Raw genomic sequence first — 14,620 nt, 5'->3', positions numbered from 1 at the left:
TTTGGCATGCAGGGTGGAAGAGGACAGAGGAGAACCAGACAGGTATGGAGAGATCTGTGGTTGTAGCAGGAGGTACAGGGAGGGGGTAACTGTGGAGAAGAGAATCAAGTTAGATAAGGCAAGGTAACAAGACCGGAGCAGGTTATTCAATGCTGTTCAATGTTCTGGCATTGAGTAGTGAAAAAGGAAATGATCGTGTGCAGGTGAACCACTCCCTGGCACAGGCGTTCAGGTGATTATCCAATGGCTGTAAGACACACATGCCCAGATGCAGTAGAAGGAAAAAGGAGGGAAAAGGTGATGGAGGAAGTAGAGGACATGACACAAGTAAAGGCAGTGAATTAACTACATTTTGTGAGCAGATCTTCAATCTACAGGCACCACTAGCAGACAGAAAGCTGTAGCTGTTTATTTTGATTAACTGAGCCAAATAATGTGATTAGTGGATACTCTAAAATTGTAATAATCTGGAGGAGTGGTTAAGTCACTGAAATGTTAAATGTTCAACGTGTGGTGTCAAACTCATCTTAGTTCAGGGGCCACATGCAGCCCAATTTGACATCAAATGGACCAGTAAAAAATCACAGCATAATAACCTATAAATACAACTCTGAATATTTCCATTTGTTTTAGTGCAAAAAAGTGCATTCTGAAAATGTTCATATTTATGAAACCTGAATCATCTTTAGAATAAGTGCAATTTTAACACCTTTACACATTAAAACTTACAGATCGCAGGGTATCTACAAAGGCAGAAAACATTCAGTCACAGCTCTCTGGAACTGAACAATCAAGTATTTAACTACTTTATGATCAAAACAACTTGTCAAGATCTAGAAATTATTTTAAATTCACATAAATTTCCACAGTTGTGTTGTAATCCTGACCACCACATCACACAAACTAAAGTGAGAACTATGAAGGAAGAAGGTTAAGTTATTTCCCCGATTTGAAAATGTATAAAATTTATGCATAAAAATACATAAAAGAAGGGAAAAAACAGCAGAGTTCACCAAACCAAACAGTGTCTGACTGAAGCTGCTGACTGACATTATGTTGCACAATGTTTAATGTCTTCAAAGATTTCCTAAGCTCCTAAAAAAGATGCTCCTGGAACTTGGTGTCTTTTTTACACTTTGCAAAGTCATCCCACGGGCCGGATTGGACCCTCTGGTGAGCCGGTTTTGGTCCATTAGCCATATGTTTGACACAACACTAACATATTCTACAGTTTATGTATGTTTGTGTGTGTTTTTTAGAGATTAGAAAACTACTCATTATTGTTGATGATGCACTAACCCGTTGTGAAATGCTATGAAACATCAAGGAACAGCTAAATAGAAAAAACGTTGATATGAGGCTTTTATTTTGAAGGACGCTGGTCGGGACTCGGAAGTGTTTGTGTTTCTGGTTTAGACCATCTAGTGACTAACAAACCACACAGACGTGACACCGAGTCTACACATGGTACTGCCTCTCATAACAAGGTTAGTCGGAACTCTTTCTGTTAATGTTGTTCCTTATATTTAATAAAGAGTTGTGTTGATGTGAACGTGATGCTAACACTGTAGCTGCTGTAGAGACTCTACTGTCAGTCTGTCCTAAAATCAAGTTTAACCAGCTGGAATAGTTTTTATTCAATTTAATCTTTGGTTGTGGTTATTGGCGGGTGAAAGCTGACTATATGTGATTCAGAATCCTTTACTTCGTGGGTTTATAACCAGCTAATGTGACCGTGTAGTGTGACTGTGGTTGTTAGTCTGAGTGAAGCCAGATAACAATTTTTATTTTCTATTTGAGGATAGTGCATCCTCCTAGAGACTCTACTTCAGCTTTCAGTATTTCTGCAGTTTTCTGCAGTGTAACTGATTGTATAAGAACAATTCTTGACCGTCTAAAGCCTTTTTGTTTGTTGTAGAGCTGGACAGACAGAACGAAACAGCTGATAAACCAACAGTTATTCATATCATTATCAACAGACCTCATTTACCAGGCACACCCTGCCACAGAATGCACAGTGGGCAGTGGTTAGCAGTGTCGTCTCGCAGCTAGGAGATCCCTGGTTCGCATCCCGGCCTGGGATCTTTCTGCGTGGAGTTTGCATGTTCTCTCTGTACATGTATGGGTTTTCTCCGGCTTCCAAAGTCCAAAAACATGCTGAGGTTAATTGGTAACTCTAAATTGTCTGTAGGTGTGATGGTTTGTCTCTATATGTAGCCTGGTGATACACTGGTGACCTGTCCAGGGTGTCCCCTGCCTTCATCTGAAGCTGGGATAGACTCCAGCCCCCCATGGCCCTACAGAGGATTAAGCGATCAATATATAACTGAGGGACTTTTGAAGTCAATGGGATATATCTTGCATACATTTTTATTAAAAGTTAAAAAAAGTATGTTTTTTATGTTCATTATGATCATGTGTTTAACACAGTAGTGCAAAACAATAATTGCTAGAGTGATAATACAGTGCAAAAAGTAATGTACATATATACTGGTATATGGTACAGGTGTGGAGGAATGGTTCAGCTGTTTATCAGGGTGATGGTAGTGGGGGAGAACCTGTTCTCGTCTCTGGTAGTTTTAGTGTTCAGGGCTCTGTAGTTCCTGCCAGAGGGGAGGTGAATCTCTGAGATGTTCCGTCTTCCTGTTCTAGTGGAGAACAGTTCTTGGATGGAGGGTATGAGGGCTCCAGTGATGTTCTCTGTAGTCTGTTTCTGTCTGCGTGGCTGCTCCAAACCACACAATGACAGATTTGATGACTGCAGTGTAGAACTGGATCAACAGCTCCTGGCAGGCTGTGTCTCTGATTTGATATGATTTATTTTTGCAGTCAGCCAATGAGAACAATTGCGGTCCTCGGAGGAGGGATTGGGGGTTTGGCTACTTCTTACTACCTCTGCAAAAATCCCCAGGTTACCAAGGTAAAACACACACACACACACACACACACACACACACACACACACACACACACATTAATGTACAGTCGGGTTTCCTCACCTCAAAGGACATTATACTTTTTTGACACAAGTACATTTCTGTAACTCTAATTTTAATCACCACTTGTTTAACCTTAAGACTTGTAAAAAAAATAATTCAGAGCAAAACTTCTATCTCCAGATGACAGCTTTCAAAACTATGATCATTCAAGATCTCCTGAGGTGTTACACTATGAGAATGGAGGTCCTTTAATTGTTGTAAATTATTTTAACATAAATTGATTCATGTGCACCAATTCCAACGTTGGTAATGACCAAGACCCACCCAGAATCAACAGGACAAGGATATTTGACGTGTATTGGCCTGTTAATCTTATCAGAAAGTGAAGGGTGGTTAAACAACAGCAATATGTACAAGCGTAAGACACTCGTCAATCAGCATATGAAAAAAAATTGATATTTAATAGTTTTGTTTAAATTCATCAGATGCAGTACGTTACAAAAATACAAAATGTGGTTGCATGAACAAACTCGGCTCCCTCTCAGCTCATAAAACCTCCCACAACTATGGACCCTTGTCGGTCACCAGAGCTGGTCTAGTTTACTCCTGTAGGACTTGCAGTCTAACAGAACCCACAACCCTGTCCTCCACTACCTCCACCTCTCAGTGATGAGCTCTGAGAACCAACAGACTTGAAGTAAAAGTTATACCAAGACAGTCAGAACCTTAAATCTCTCCCTGGTAACCCGTCATACATCTCTGGGTTTCACTTGCTTTCTTTATTTAATGTACATGAAGGTTAGATCATTCCTTTCTCCTTATATATTTTTACGTGTGTGTGTAAATTTATCTATTTGTGTGTTTTTCATTGTTTTCTTTGTCTCGGTTTGTGTTAATATTAAAAATTCTTCCCTTTCTTCCTTGATGTGTTCCTTGATAAACAGGCTAAGGTGGTTAAACTCAAAATATGGGGGCTTCATTTCACACTAAACCCTTTAATGTTGATTTTTGATTTAAAAAAACAAAGCAGGTCATTTAAATGAGCTATAGTTATCCATATTGCCTGAAATAAAACATATTGTGATGAATATTTCAGCTGTTTTGCCCAACACCAGAGCAGTATATAAGTTATGTGTGTGTGATAATTTTTAAATGACCTCATTTTAATAAAGGCCAGAAGAACTTTTTTCCACCACCTGACCAAATTTAACTGCTTTAACCTATTTAATCAAGGTACCTGGAATAATTTGACACATAAAATAATATGTGCATAAAAATGGACAAAGGAATGATCTCACTTTTCTACATATTCAGTAAAGAAAACAAGGAACACCTAGTGGTGACCAGGACAAAGCCTCTGCATGATTGAAGCTAGGACTGTCTGTCACCGGCCTCTGTGCACATCCCAACATAACATCTGTAAGCCTCTGGAGCACACCGCCGGCTGTACATTACAGATGATGGGCGATACAGACAAGGGGAGGCTATGTGACTTTTAAAACATGTTGGATGTCAGAAAGTACAGCTGTAAATCTCACTGTCATCTTGTTAAGTTGTTCCTGAGAAAGTCTCAGACAGTAAAGTTTTTAGGTCAGCTGTATATGCTGTGTCCTTGAATCTAAAGTCTGTCCTGCTGCACACACACACAGATGTGCTTCTAAATATATCACAACCACCACTGGAAACTTCCTCAGGAAATGTTCAGGGGAACCTTGAAGAAAAGGTAAAGCAGAGGAGCTACAGTAAGGTTTGGCTGACACAGGATCAGTCATTTCACTGTGCAGCACCGATATACAAACAGAGTCTACAGGAAAGAGTAAATAAAGGGAACGTTACTCGCTACCTCATCAACAAAGTCAGTGTATGTGAAGCAGCATCTGTATAAGCCTGAGCGGTTTGAAAGCAATTGCTGTGTACAAGTTAGACTCCAGCTCTTTGGCCACAATCACCACATTTATGTTGGCTGAGAAAAACAGGTAGAAAATGCCTCGCTGATGCAGAGTCTAATTCAAAATCCACCATGAAGAAATACAAGCTGAAGCTTCTGGGGTGGCTCTCTGACTATTATTGCTCTGTCACGGTACGCAACGGAGTTATATGACGATCGGCATACGTTTGTCTGTCTGTCCGTGTACAACATTACTCAAAAACAGATTTAGATGAAATTTTCAGTCTGGATCCACGGATTTGTTAAAGATTTCTGTATCATTGCCAGATAGCGGCATGGCATCGCTGTAACCATGACAACAATTGAACACAGGAAAGCAGGAACAGAATCAGAAAAAATTAAAAGATCGTATCTCAGTTGTACAGACAGCAGTACTGACTGTTATTACAGGTGGTTCTTAAATATAGACTTGTAATTCTGGTGTAAATAGTCAAACAGCCTTTCATTCAAAATAATTAGCTTCACGCTTCTTTGGTTAAGAACTACATTAAATGGAACTGATTTGTAGTTATTTCAGATTTTAGTGATACTAAGTAGGCGTGTGCTTTGTTCTGGACATTAAAATCCAAATGCAGCAGCAGGATCATCCTGTCACACCAGCTGCAAATATTTAACCCAACGACAGCCACTGAAAATAAATTAAATGTATGAAATATTATATTTAACAGCATGTGTCTTTTATCTGTTGATTATGTCAAACCAGGTAATTGTGTTGGAGTCCAGCAGTCGTTTTGGAGGTTGGCTGTGGTCTACCAGGAGGTCGGATGGAGCCGTGTTTGAACATGGACCCAGAGGAATTCGACCTGCTGGGGCAGTGGGACGCAACACACTCAATATGGTGAGCTCACCTTTCATTAACATGTTCTAAAACCATATAAGAGGGACAAGATACAAGCAGACAAAGATGCTATAATGAGTCCTTTCAGTGAATTAGTGATGGTCAGAGATAACAGATATCTTTTGCTATGCTTTTGTAAATGCAGGCTTTCTGCTTTGAACTGAAGAGAAAAAGGCTTTTTCTTGTCATGACATTCTTCTTCTGCACAGACTGCACCTACGTCAGTCAGATGGTTGTTTTAATGGAGAGCTACAAGGAATAGAAAGATTTATGACAGTAAAATGTGCTGCTGCTGCAAATTATGTTGGTAGAAAACTGTCAAATGTCTGTTTGTATATTTATTTTACCCATCAATGCAGCTGATTAATTTCTAATGTGACAGCTGCACATTAAAGTTAAACGTCATTTATTTAAACATGATATTGTACTGAAGTGCATTTAGGTCTGACACTGTCCCAAAATGCATTATATCCCTTTAATTTTTAGCTAAATCATAGTGAAGTTAATGTTATTGATTGAATATTTTAATCCAGCATAAAACATATCTATGTGATTGCTGCATCACCATCTCTACATGTTCCTATGGCAACACGATACACACACTTTGCAGTACTGCACCTGCTTCAGTCAGCGGTATTAGTAATGTGGAGATCAACAGGATTGCAAATGGAACATTTTCCCTCAGCAGAAAATCTGTGTTGCTCATAGAGTCATCATGAAATGATTAAAGGAGATGCTTCTTACATCTGATTTAAATCCAAAACTCTGAACAAACTTAGTTCCTCAGGATAAGTTACCATGGTGATCTAACCAGGTTAAAATGGAGACTGACTTTAAACTCAACACACCTAATTAACTCACTAATCTTGCATTGTAGTTATGAAGACCCTGCCATTTAACATGTACTCTTAATGAGCTTCCTTTTTAGTCACTGTTTCAGACTCGCTCTGTTGTCTGACAACAGAAACGGGAAGTTATGCCAAAGACAACAGCTTTATCAGGAAGTCGAATGTAATAAAACGAGGTGTCTGAGCACACTGAGGGCAGGAGAGAAGTAAACAGATGTGAACACCAGTCACATTTAAGCTGCCCTGAAGCACAACGGTGCTGTGAAAACACATAACCCACTCAGTTTTAGTTTATTTGTGTTAAATTAAAGTTCTTACCATCTCTTTATGTCCTTGAGCTTTACAGTTTTCTCAGTTCTGACCTGTTGACATAAAATCAAGGTTAATGCTAACCTTGACCACATTAGCAATTCAGCGTGCTTACTCTAAAGATTGTCCAATGGTGCTGACCTTATCATCAAAACACAATCTAACATAAATCTATTTGGCCTTTAGTTTCTCAGATGCTAGAAGTGCATGAATGTTCTTGTGTTCACTCTTGCAGCCAACAGCAGAACATTTGCTGTGTTTTGCTCTTGGCTGAGACATTTTAGAGTCAGCAGAAGCAGGTCTAAAAAGTTAAGAAACAACCAAACGGCTATTATTGTTTGGTGTTAGCTAAGACTTGGGTCAAATTCTTCCTGCCTGAAAAAGCTGAGATTCTTTCTAGCTGTTGTGTTGTTAGCTGTGTGGCTTTATGAGTGGCAGAGATATACATCTTCATATTGTAACAGCTTTTAATTTACATATCTAAGTTTATAACAACCGCATATCACAATAAAATTGGATTTTCAACATGTGGAACCTTTTAAAATCAACAGGTTTAGGAAAAGTGGCTTCTGAATAGAGCAAAAATGAAGTAAATATCAGAAACTGAAAGCAGACCAAAGCTTAGAGCTTTACATTAGATCCAACAGTGAACTAGTACTTTTGGAAAAGATTCAAAAATTAACTGACCATTAACAGGGTGTGTTTGTGTGTGTAGGTGGAGGATTTGGGTCTTGAGGGGGAGATTCTGCCAGTCACCTACAGTCACATCGCCTCCAAGAACAGATACCTGTACGTCAATGGACAGCTTCACAAGATGCCTTCAAAAATAAGGTAAGAGTTGCTTGAAGAGAAAGCTGCTGGTGCTAGGCTAGTTAGTTGTGGCTAAATCAGCAACACAATAAAATCTTCAAAAACTAAAGGGAATGTGTCTCCATACTTTTAAAGTTTTAGTTTAATTGTTCATGTAGATAGTGTCTATATTTAAGATGCTCTGGACTGTTTCATTTGATTAGCATTAGATTGTCCATGTGTACCCATTAGGGTTATTACTTTTTGAACTTTTTTTTTTTCCAAAATCAAAGTCCTGCATCATGATTGGATGAACTTTTAGGTATAATTGAAGAAACCGAACTCCATTTTCAACACTCTTTAAAAAGTCCCCCCGAAAAAAAAAAAGTACTAAGTACACATTACAGCCAATGATATGAAATGTGAAACCGTGCTAAGTTATCACAAGGGCCATTACAAGTTAATATGACTGATAATGGATCAATGATAAGTTGTACTGCCATCATAATATACTGGAGTATCAGTTTCTATTCTTGCTTTCACTTTATAAGCCCTGTCATTGGCTGTAATGTGTATTTAATACTGTTTTGTTTTGGGGGGACGTTTTTAAAAGAGAGGGAAGAAGCCAGAGTGCCCAGAGAAAACCCACGCATGCACAGGGAGAACATGCAAACTCCATGCAGATCTATCTATCGATCTGTCTGTCTGTCTGTCTATCTATCTATCATTACAGAGTCAAACTAGCTAAATTGAATATTTCCAGTGTGATTAAATATTTTTCATTGTAGGTGTATATCTATGCCTCACCTGTCCTTCATCTTTTTTAGTGAACTTTTGAGGACAGTCCCGCCCTTCTCTCGCCCCCTCCTGTTGAGTGTTGCTTCTGAGCTACTGGTGGCTAAAAGCAAGGAGGAAGACGAATCCATCCACTCGTTTGTTTCTAGGAGGCTTGGAAAAGAGGTGGAGAACTTTTAGATCTTTGTCAGAACATCAGCTTTCAGATTTTTCTGTGATGGTTCTGTAGGAACCAAAGCATTACCCCAATATACATATATATATATATATATATATATATATATATATATATATATATATATATATATATATATATATATATATACACACACACACACACACACACACACAGGGATGGGAATTTTCCGCGGATCCGCGGATTTCCGCCGATTTAATTTCAAGTTTGAACACCATTGTCGCTGATACTCCCGCGAGATGGTACCGACGTTAACGATAGCTTGTTCACGACGATTGTAAACGGCCCAGCGATTGGAAGTCGCAACGCCGCCGCACACATATTACCTACCCCCCCCCCCCCCCCCCCCCCCCCCCCCCCGTCAACAACTTTCCGCTGAAGTCAGAACTTGCCGATCCCATCCCTGTATACATACATATATAATACGTTTATATTAAACAACATTTATAGTCATTAGGTTGTCAGCTTTAAAATTTTATTTCACATAGAAAACCTTATCATGAATTCATCTGTTGAAAGGCTTAAAACAATACTTGAGTTGCAGTTTTATTCTTAATACTTTCAGTTGAGCTTAAGCTTTAGGATACATTTTTTCACGGAAAAACTTTGGATTTTATTCACGTCATTTATTGGAGGCAAGTTTGGAAAGAATTTACAGAGCTGGTCTTCAAAAGAACTCTTGTCTTTTGTATGTGAATAAAATGAGTTCTTGTCATTGGGTTCTTCCTTCCTCTGTCACCATTGGAAGGCATCTTTTATTTACAGCATTGAAGAGGACATACAACAGCCTCTTCAATGTTTACATGGCACCACAATATTAGATTAAGATGAATAGATTCACTTTGCTGTCCATAATCCCTGTATTGATGGCTGTTATATGTATATTTTCTGTCTCTGTTTGTGTGTAGTTGGCAGATATTGCTGTGGACAGTTTGTGTCGTGGTGTGTTTGCAGGGGATTGCAGAAAGTTGAGCGTACGATCCTGCTTTCCTCCTTTCTACAACGCAGAGCAGCGCAGAGGTTCTCTGATACTAGGAATGCTGCTGGGCTCAGGTACAGTCCTCACTTTGAACATCTGTGATATTATTAGTACTTCTGTGATCAACTTTTTGTTGTGGACGTCAATTTTCTGTGCCAGAGATCGGAAAAGTGACATAATAATAGCTATTAATCAGCCAATCAGTTTGGTTGAACCAGAGGGCTGAACTATGAAGCAGGTTTGACTTTCTTTGTGTAAGTCGGCTAAAGTTGTACGTTTGAAAACTTGCAGGTCCAACTCCTGTGATCTCTCCTGGCTCTCTGGCTCAGAGATCCATCAAAGAGAACTGGGCCCAGTGGTCTCTGAGACGAGGAGTTGAATCCCTCCCAGAAAGTCTCACTGAGTACCTGCAGCAGAGCGGGAAAGTGGAGCTTCACAGAGAGGCGACTGTTAAACAGATTCATCCTTCAGCCTCTGGTTGGAAGGTTGGTGACGAGGTTATAGACGACATTTAGTCAAACTTGGCAACACTAATGTGACATGAAGATTTAGCTGTTTCTTAATTTGTCCACAGAACTTCATTACAGAAGTTATATATTTTAATAAGTCATCTTTCTGAAATGTTGTTTTTAGTAACTGTAGTGCCAGGGACTGAGGATGGGTCAGGAGTATCTCATTAGTTGCTAATGACCTTGTACAAAGTCTTACACTTCCTAAAAGATACTGTATGTTGTCTTTGAACCCCTGAGGTTTCCTCAAGCACCATCTACAGGTCAAAATGTCCTTCATACATACATTTACATATATACAGTATACAGGAAGTGGTTGGGAAATCATTTGTTGTGAGATCTAGAGCTGCAGCCACAAACCTGACAGTCATTAATGGTCAAATTATTTGCTGAGTTTTGTTTCTTTTTTTATCTACTGGTTTCCTCTGCTCTCTTTTGTGTTCATATTTGGACTTGTCTTTCTGACAGTTTGGAAGCAGACAAAAGGAAACTTTGCAGTGTGACTGAAGTGAAATTTGCTTATTGGACATAAAGTTTTGTTCAGACATTTTTTTTCATAGTTCCTTGACAATGAATTTTAAGTACTTAAAAAGTCTCAACAGCTTTTGGATGGATTCCCATAAACACTGCTGCACATACATGAAGCCATCAAAATGAAGTGATACATTTAATTTTTTAAATATTTTGGTTTATTAAGAAGTACCTTAGGGTATTTGCTAAGCCTCAGCTGTAGTTAGTGTGTAGCACTACATGGTAACTTTTAGCAGGCCTGCATGGTGAACTAATGTGGTAAACATTACACCTGCTGACCAAAAACATTTCCAGCAAAGCGTCCAGTCTGTGAAATATAAACCGTGTTGGACAGTTCACTCATGTTTCGTTATTTTGTGTAACTGTTTGTAGATTCATTTGGAGGATGGAGTCGTATCAGCTGACCACATCATATCTGCACTGCCTGCTAAAGGTAAAGTGTGATTACTGGAATGCTTTATCTTAAATAAAGGCCTTCAGGATTTCTGATGTGCTCTGATGAACAGAAGCTGAAATACCAATTATTTTAGATCATTTTAATACCATGTCTTTTGTCTTCCAGCCCTTTCTTCAGTCCTGCCCTCCTCCTGTCAGCCTCTCATCCAGCAGCTGCAGGACGTTTCCTCAGTAACCGTTGCTGTGATAAATCTGGAGTATGAAGGCTCCATCCTGCCTGTAACGGTGAGAACTACTAAAGAACACACATAAAGAAAAGCTGGTTTGTGACTTCTGAATGCAGTTTGTGCATTTCACTCACGTGAGGCACAGATTCATAACATATATGTCAGATAATATGCAGAAGGAATAAACACTGAAGTTTTTAAATTCATTTGAACTATTTACTCAACAATGATAGTGTTTTGTCTCTGATGAAGAAGCTGTGTTCATATTTTCAGTGTTGGCTGCTGTTGAGCTCTACCAGTGACAAAACTGACAAAAACAAACAAGCACCTGTCTCTCTGTGTCGTCAGGGTTTTGGCCACCTTGTTCCTTCATCAGAGGATCGGGGTTTACTAGGAGTGGTCTATGACTCCGTCCCCTTCCCTCAACACAACAGACCTGACGGACAAACAACCAGACTGACGGTACACACCCACTGCTGCTCTCTCTGTCTCAGAAGATTATAGGTGCTGCTGTAGTTCATCCATTTGGAAAAAAGTATTTTGTATTTTACCATTTAGTGGATTCTCAATGCAGCTGCTAGTTATACTAAAGAAGTGCGTTTAGTTCCACACTGTACCATGATGAAGAATATCCTTTGGTTTTTGGCCAAATCAAAGTGAAATTGATCATTAAATGCTCTGTGATAAATACCCAAAGACTGTTCGCTTTTATAATTTGTGCTCTGTAAACTTCAGTACTATCAGTGTAAGGACAAATCGTGAAAACATGTTTATACCTTTTCTGCATTACCAACTAAATACATGTAGGTTTCCATTTCAGTGCAACACATACAGTGTGTGATGCCGTAACTGCATGACTTCACTAAAACGACCACGTCTTCTAGGTCATGATGGGCGGGGCCTGGTTCCAGGAAGTGTTTGGGCCCCCAGAGGCAGTAACAGAGGAGCATCTTATAGCGAGAGCCACTGAGGCAGTGCAGAGCCACCTAGGAGTCACAACGTCACCCGTCTGGAGCCGAGTGGCTTTACAAAGGGTACAGCAAGATAGTCTGTGGATAAATCCACCTCTCTCTCTCTCTCTCTCTCTCTCTCTCTCTCTCTCTCTCTCTCTCTCTCTCTCTATATATATATATATATATATATATATATATATATATATACACAGGGTGTCCCAGAAAATCTGACGTCATTTCGCAGGCCAATAGTTTTGGCAATTCTTGCTGAAATAACCTCAAAGTTTCACAGAATGTATAGAAACAGGTCAAGATTTTATATTTAATGTTTTATTTTTGTTCTGTTTTCAGGTTGAGCCATGAGAAGTCATTTTGCGTCTTGGAATTTGCTGATGTTGATGATGGTCTACCAGATCCTTAAGCCCTGCATAAGCAGCCTTTCTTCTTAAATCTTTGGTACCAAGTCCAAAATTGTTTGCCAGTTGGTAAAGTTCTTCTAAATTTTGCATTGAAGGCACACTGCCCAGTCTTGGGTGACTGTGTGCGAGCATATTCCAAGACACAAAATGACTTCTCTTTGGGAGTGAACGGCACGGCTCAACCTGAAAACAGAACAAAAATAAAACATTAAATATAAAATCTTGATCTGTTTCTATACATTCTGTGAAAATTTGAGGTTATTTCAACAAGAATTGTCAAAATTATTGGCCTGCGAAATGATGTCATCTTTTTTGGGACACCCTGTCCCTCTCTCTCGCTCTCTCTCTCTCTCTCTCTCTCTCTCTCTCTCTCTCTCTCTCTCTATATATATATATATATATATATATATATATATATATATAGACAGAGAGAGAGAGAGAGAGAGAGAGAAAAGTTTTTGGACACCCTTAAAATTTTACACAATCTCAAATATTATCATGAAATGTTTTTGAAAAATCTTTTTTGTGTTTCAACAGGTGTGGCTGCATTAGACACAAACACATACAAATTATATTTTTGTGTTTATTGTTCACAAGAAAAACTAACAAAACTAAATTCTACCAAAATGACCCAATACTCAAAACTTCTTATTTTTATGGAATCAATCAATTTCCAGTTTTTAATGGCATTTTTAGCATCTGTTTAGTGTTTTGGCTGTGACTGTACTAAAAGAAAATGCACTTGAAGACCGAAGAGAGATTCTTAATACGATATTTCACTAATGTATGTGGTGTCCAGAAACTTTTTTCCACCACTGTATGCATATATTTATATATTTTAACTTCATTTTTAATTATTAGAAACTGTGACTTTACATATTTCTTACCTATTAAATACTGACAGTCATTCATGCAGCCACAAAGATTTTGTAAAAGTGATAGAAGTCTTTGTTCTCCTCATCAGGACTGTATTCCTCAGTATTATCTGGGACACTTTTCAAAAGTGGGTGAGTATTGTTCATAGATAACATCTGAAAGTTCAACATTCACAGGGTGTAGGAAAACACTGTCTTAAGGTGTCTTTCAACCTCTCCAGCGTCCATGCGTGGCTTCATCAGGGAGAATAATCTACCGCTGTCTCTGACTGGCTCCTCCTACGATGGCGTGTCGGTGAATGATGTCATCTTTAGTGGACGGACAGCTGTACAGGAGCTGTTGGGAACTGGAGTTTGAAGGAGTTTGTCAATATTCAGACATGACAACTGTAAGTTAATGAGTTATGGAAATATATACTTTGAAAGATTTGATACTTATGAACCACTAATCCAATTACTTATGTACTTACAAGGTTGTTTTTCCCTCCAGTCCAGCCGCCTGTGTACCAGTAATTCCAATAGTCTGCTGTGCACAGAGCATACATGAATATCCAGCTTCAGTGAGAGACCACGGCCTGTGGACATGAACATCTGCAACTTCTCCTGAAATGCCTCCTACTTACAAACAAGAACACATCCCAGGTTGTTGCCTGTATGAGCCTGTGAGGAAAAGTCACTGATATCAGCTGCAGTGGTTTAAACAACTCTACATGTTCATAGAAAATGTAAGACTGAATGTCTCATGGCTGAGCTGCTCCAAACTGTGAATGCAGCAGCTTGTCTGTTTGTACTGTGATGTCAGGCCCCAGTAATAAGCTGCATTAATTTATTTCATAGCAGAGGATTACACATTTTGTGGTTCTGAGGCTAACAATATTGTTTTCTAATAAATAATTGCCTACTGATTTTAAATAAAGCCTTATTGTACTCATGAGCTGTTGTGTTCTTTTCATCACTTGTTGATGTTTATTACTCGTTATGCAGTTTTTTTGCTGACAAGTTTCAGTATATGGTGTGAGTTTCTGAACATCAGCAGTAGCAGATCTTCTGTTACTGCCACACTGAAGTG

General features: G+C 38.9%; 1 protein-coding gene across 1 annotated transcript; it reads left to right on the top strand.

Moving 5' to 3' along the window:
- Positions 1 to 1,353: 1,353 nt before the first annotated feature.
- On the top strand, positions 1,354 to 14,485 carry ppox (protoporphyrinogen oxidase). The gene is made up of 14 exons (XM_022212313.2): positions 1,354 to 1,487; positions 2,830 to 2,920; positions 5,591 to 5,725; positions 7,598 to 7,713; positions 8,499 to 8,631; positions 9,571 to 9,715; positions 9,933 to 10,126; positions 11,054 to 11,114; positions 11,244 to 11,362; positions 11,653 to 11,766; positions 12,189 to 12,338; positions 13,641 to 13,683; positions 13,773 to 13,940; positions 14,042 to 14,485. The coding sequence occupies exons 1-13, from the start codon at positions 1,465 to 1,467 to the stop codon at positions 13,907 to 13,909; spliced, it is 1,461 nt and encodes a 486-aa protein (XP_022068005.2). The 5' UTR covers positions 1,354 to 1,464; the 3' UTR covers positions 13,910 to 13,940; positions 14,042 to 14,485.
- Positions 14,486 to 14,620: the final 135 nt, after the last annotated feature.

The sequence above is a fragment of the Acanthochromis polyacanthus genome, chromosome 12, assembly GCF_021347895.1.
Source record: "Acanthochromis polyacanthus isolate Apoly-LR-REF ecotype Palm Island chromosome 12, KAUST_Apoly_ChrSc, whole genome shotgun sequence".
Classification (NCBI taxonomy): domain Eukaryota; kingdom Metazoa; phylum Chordata; class Actinopteri; family Pomacentridae; genus Acanthochromis; species Acanthochromis polyacanthus.
Note: the sequence above shows the minus strand (reverse complement) of the source record. Positions and strands in the feature narration are given on the sequence as shown.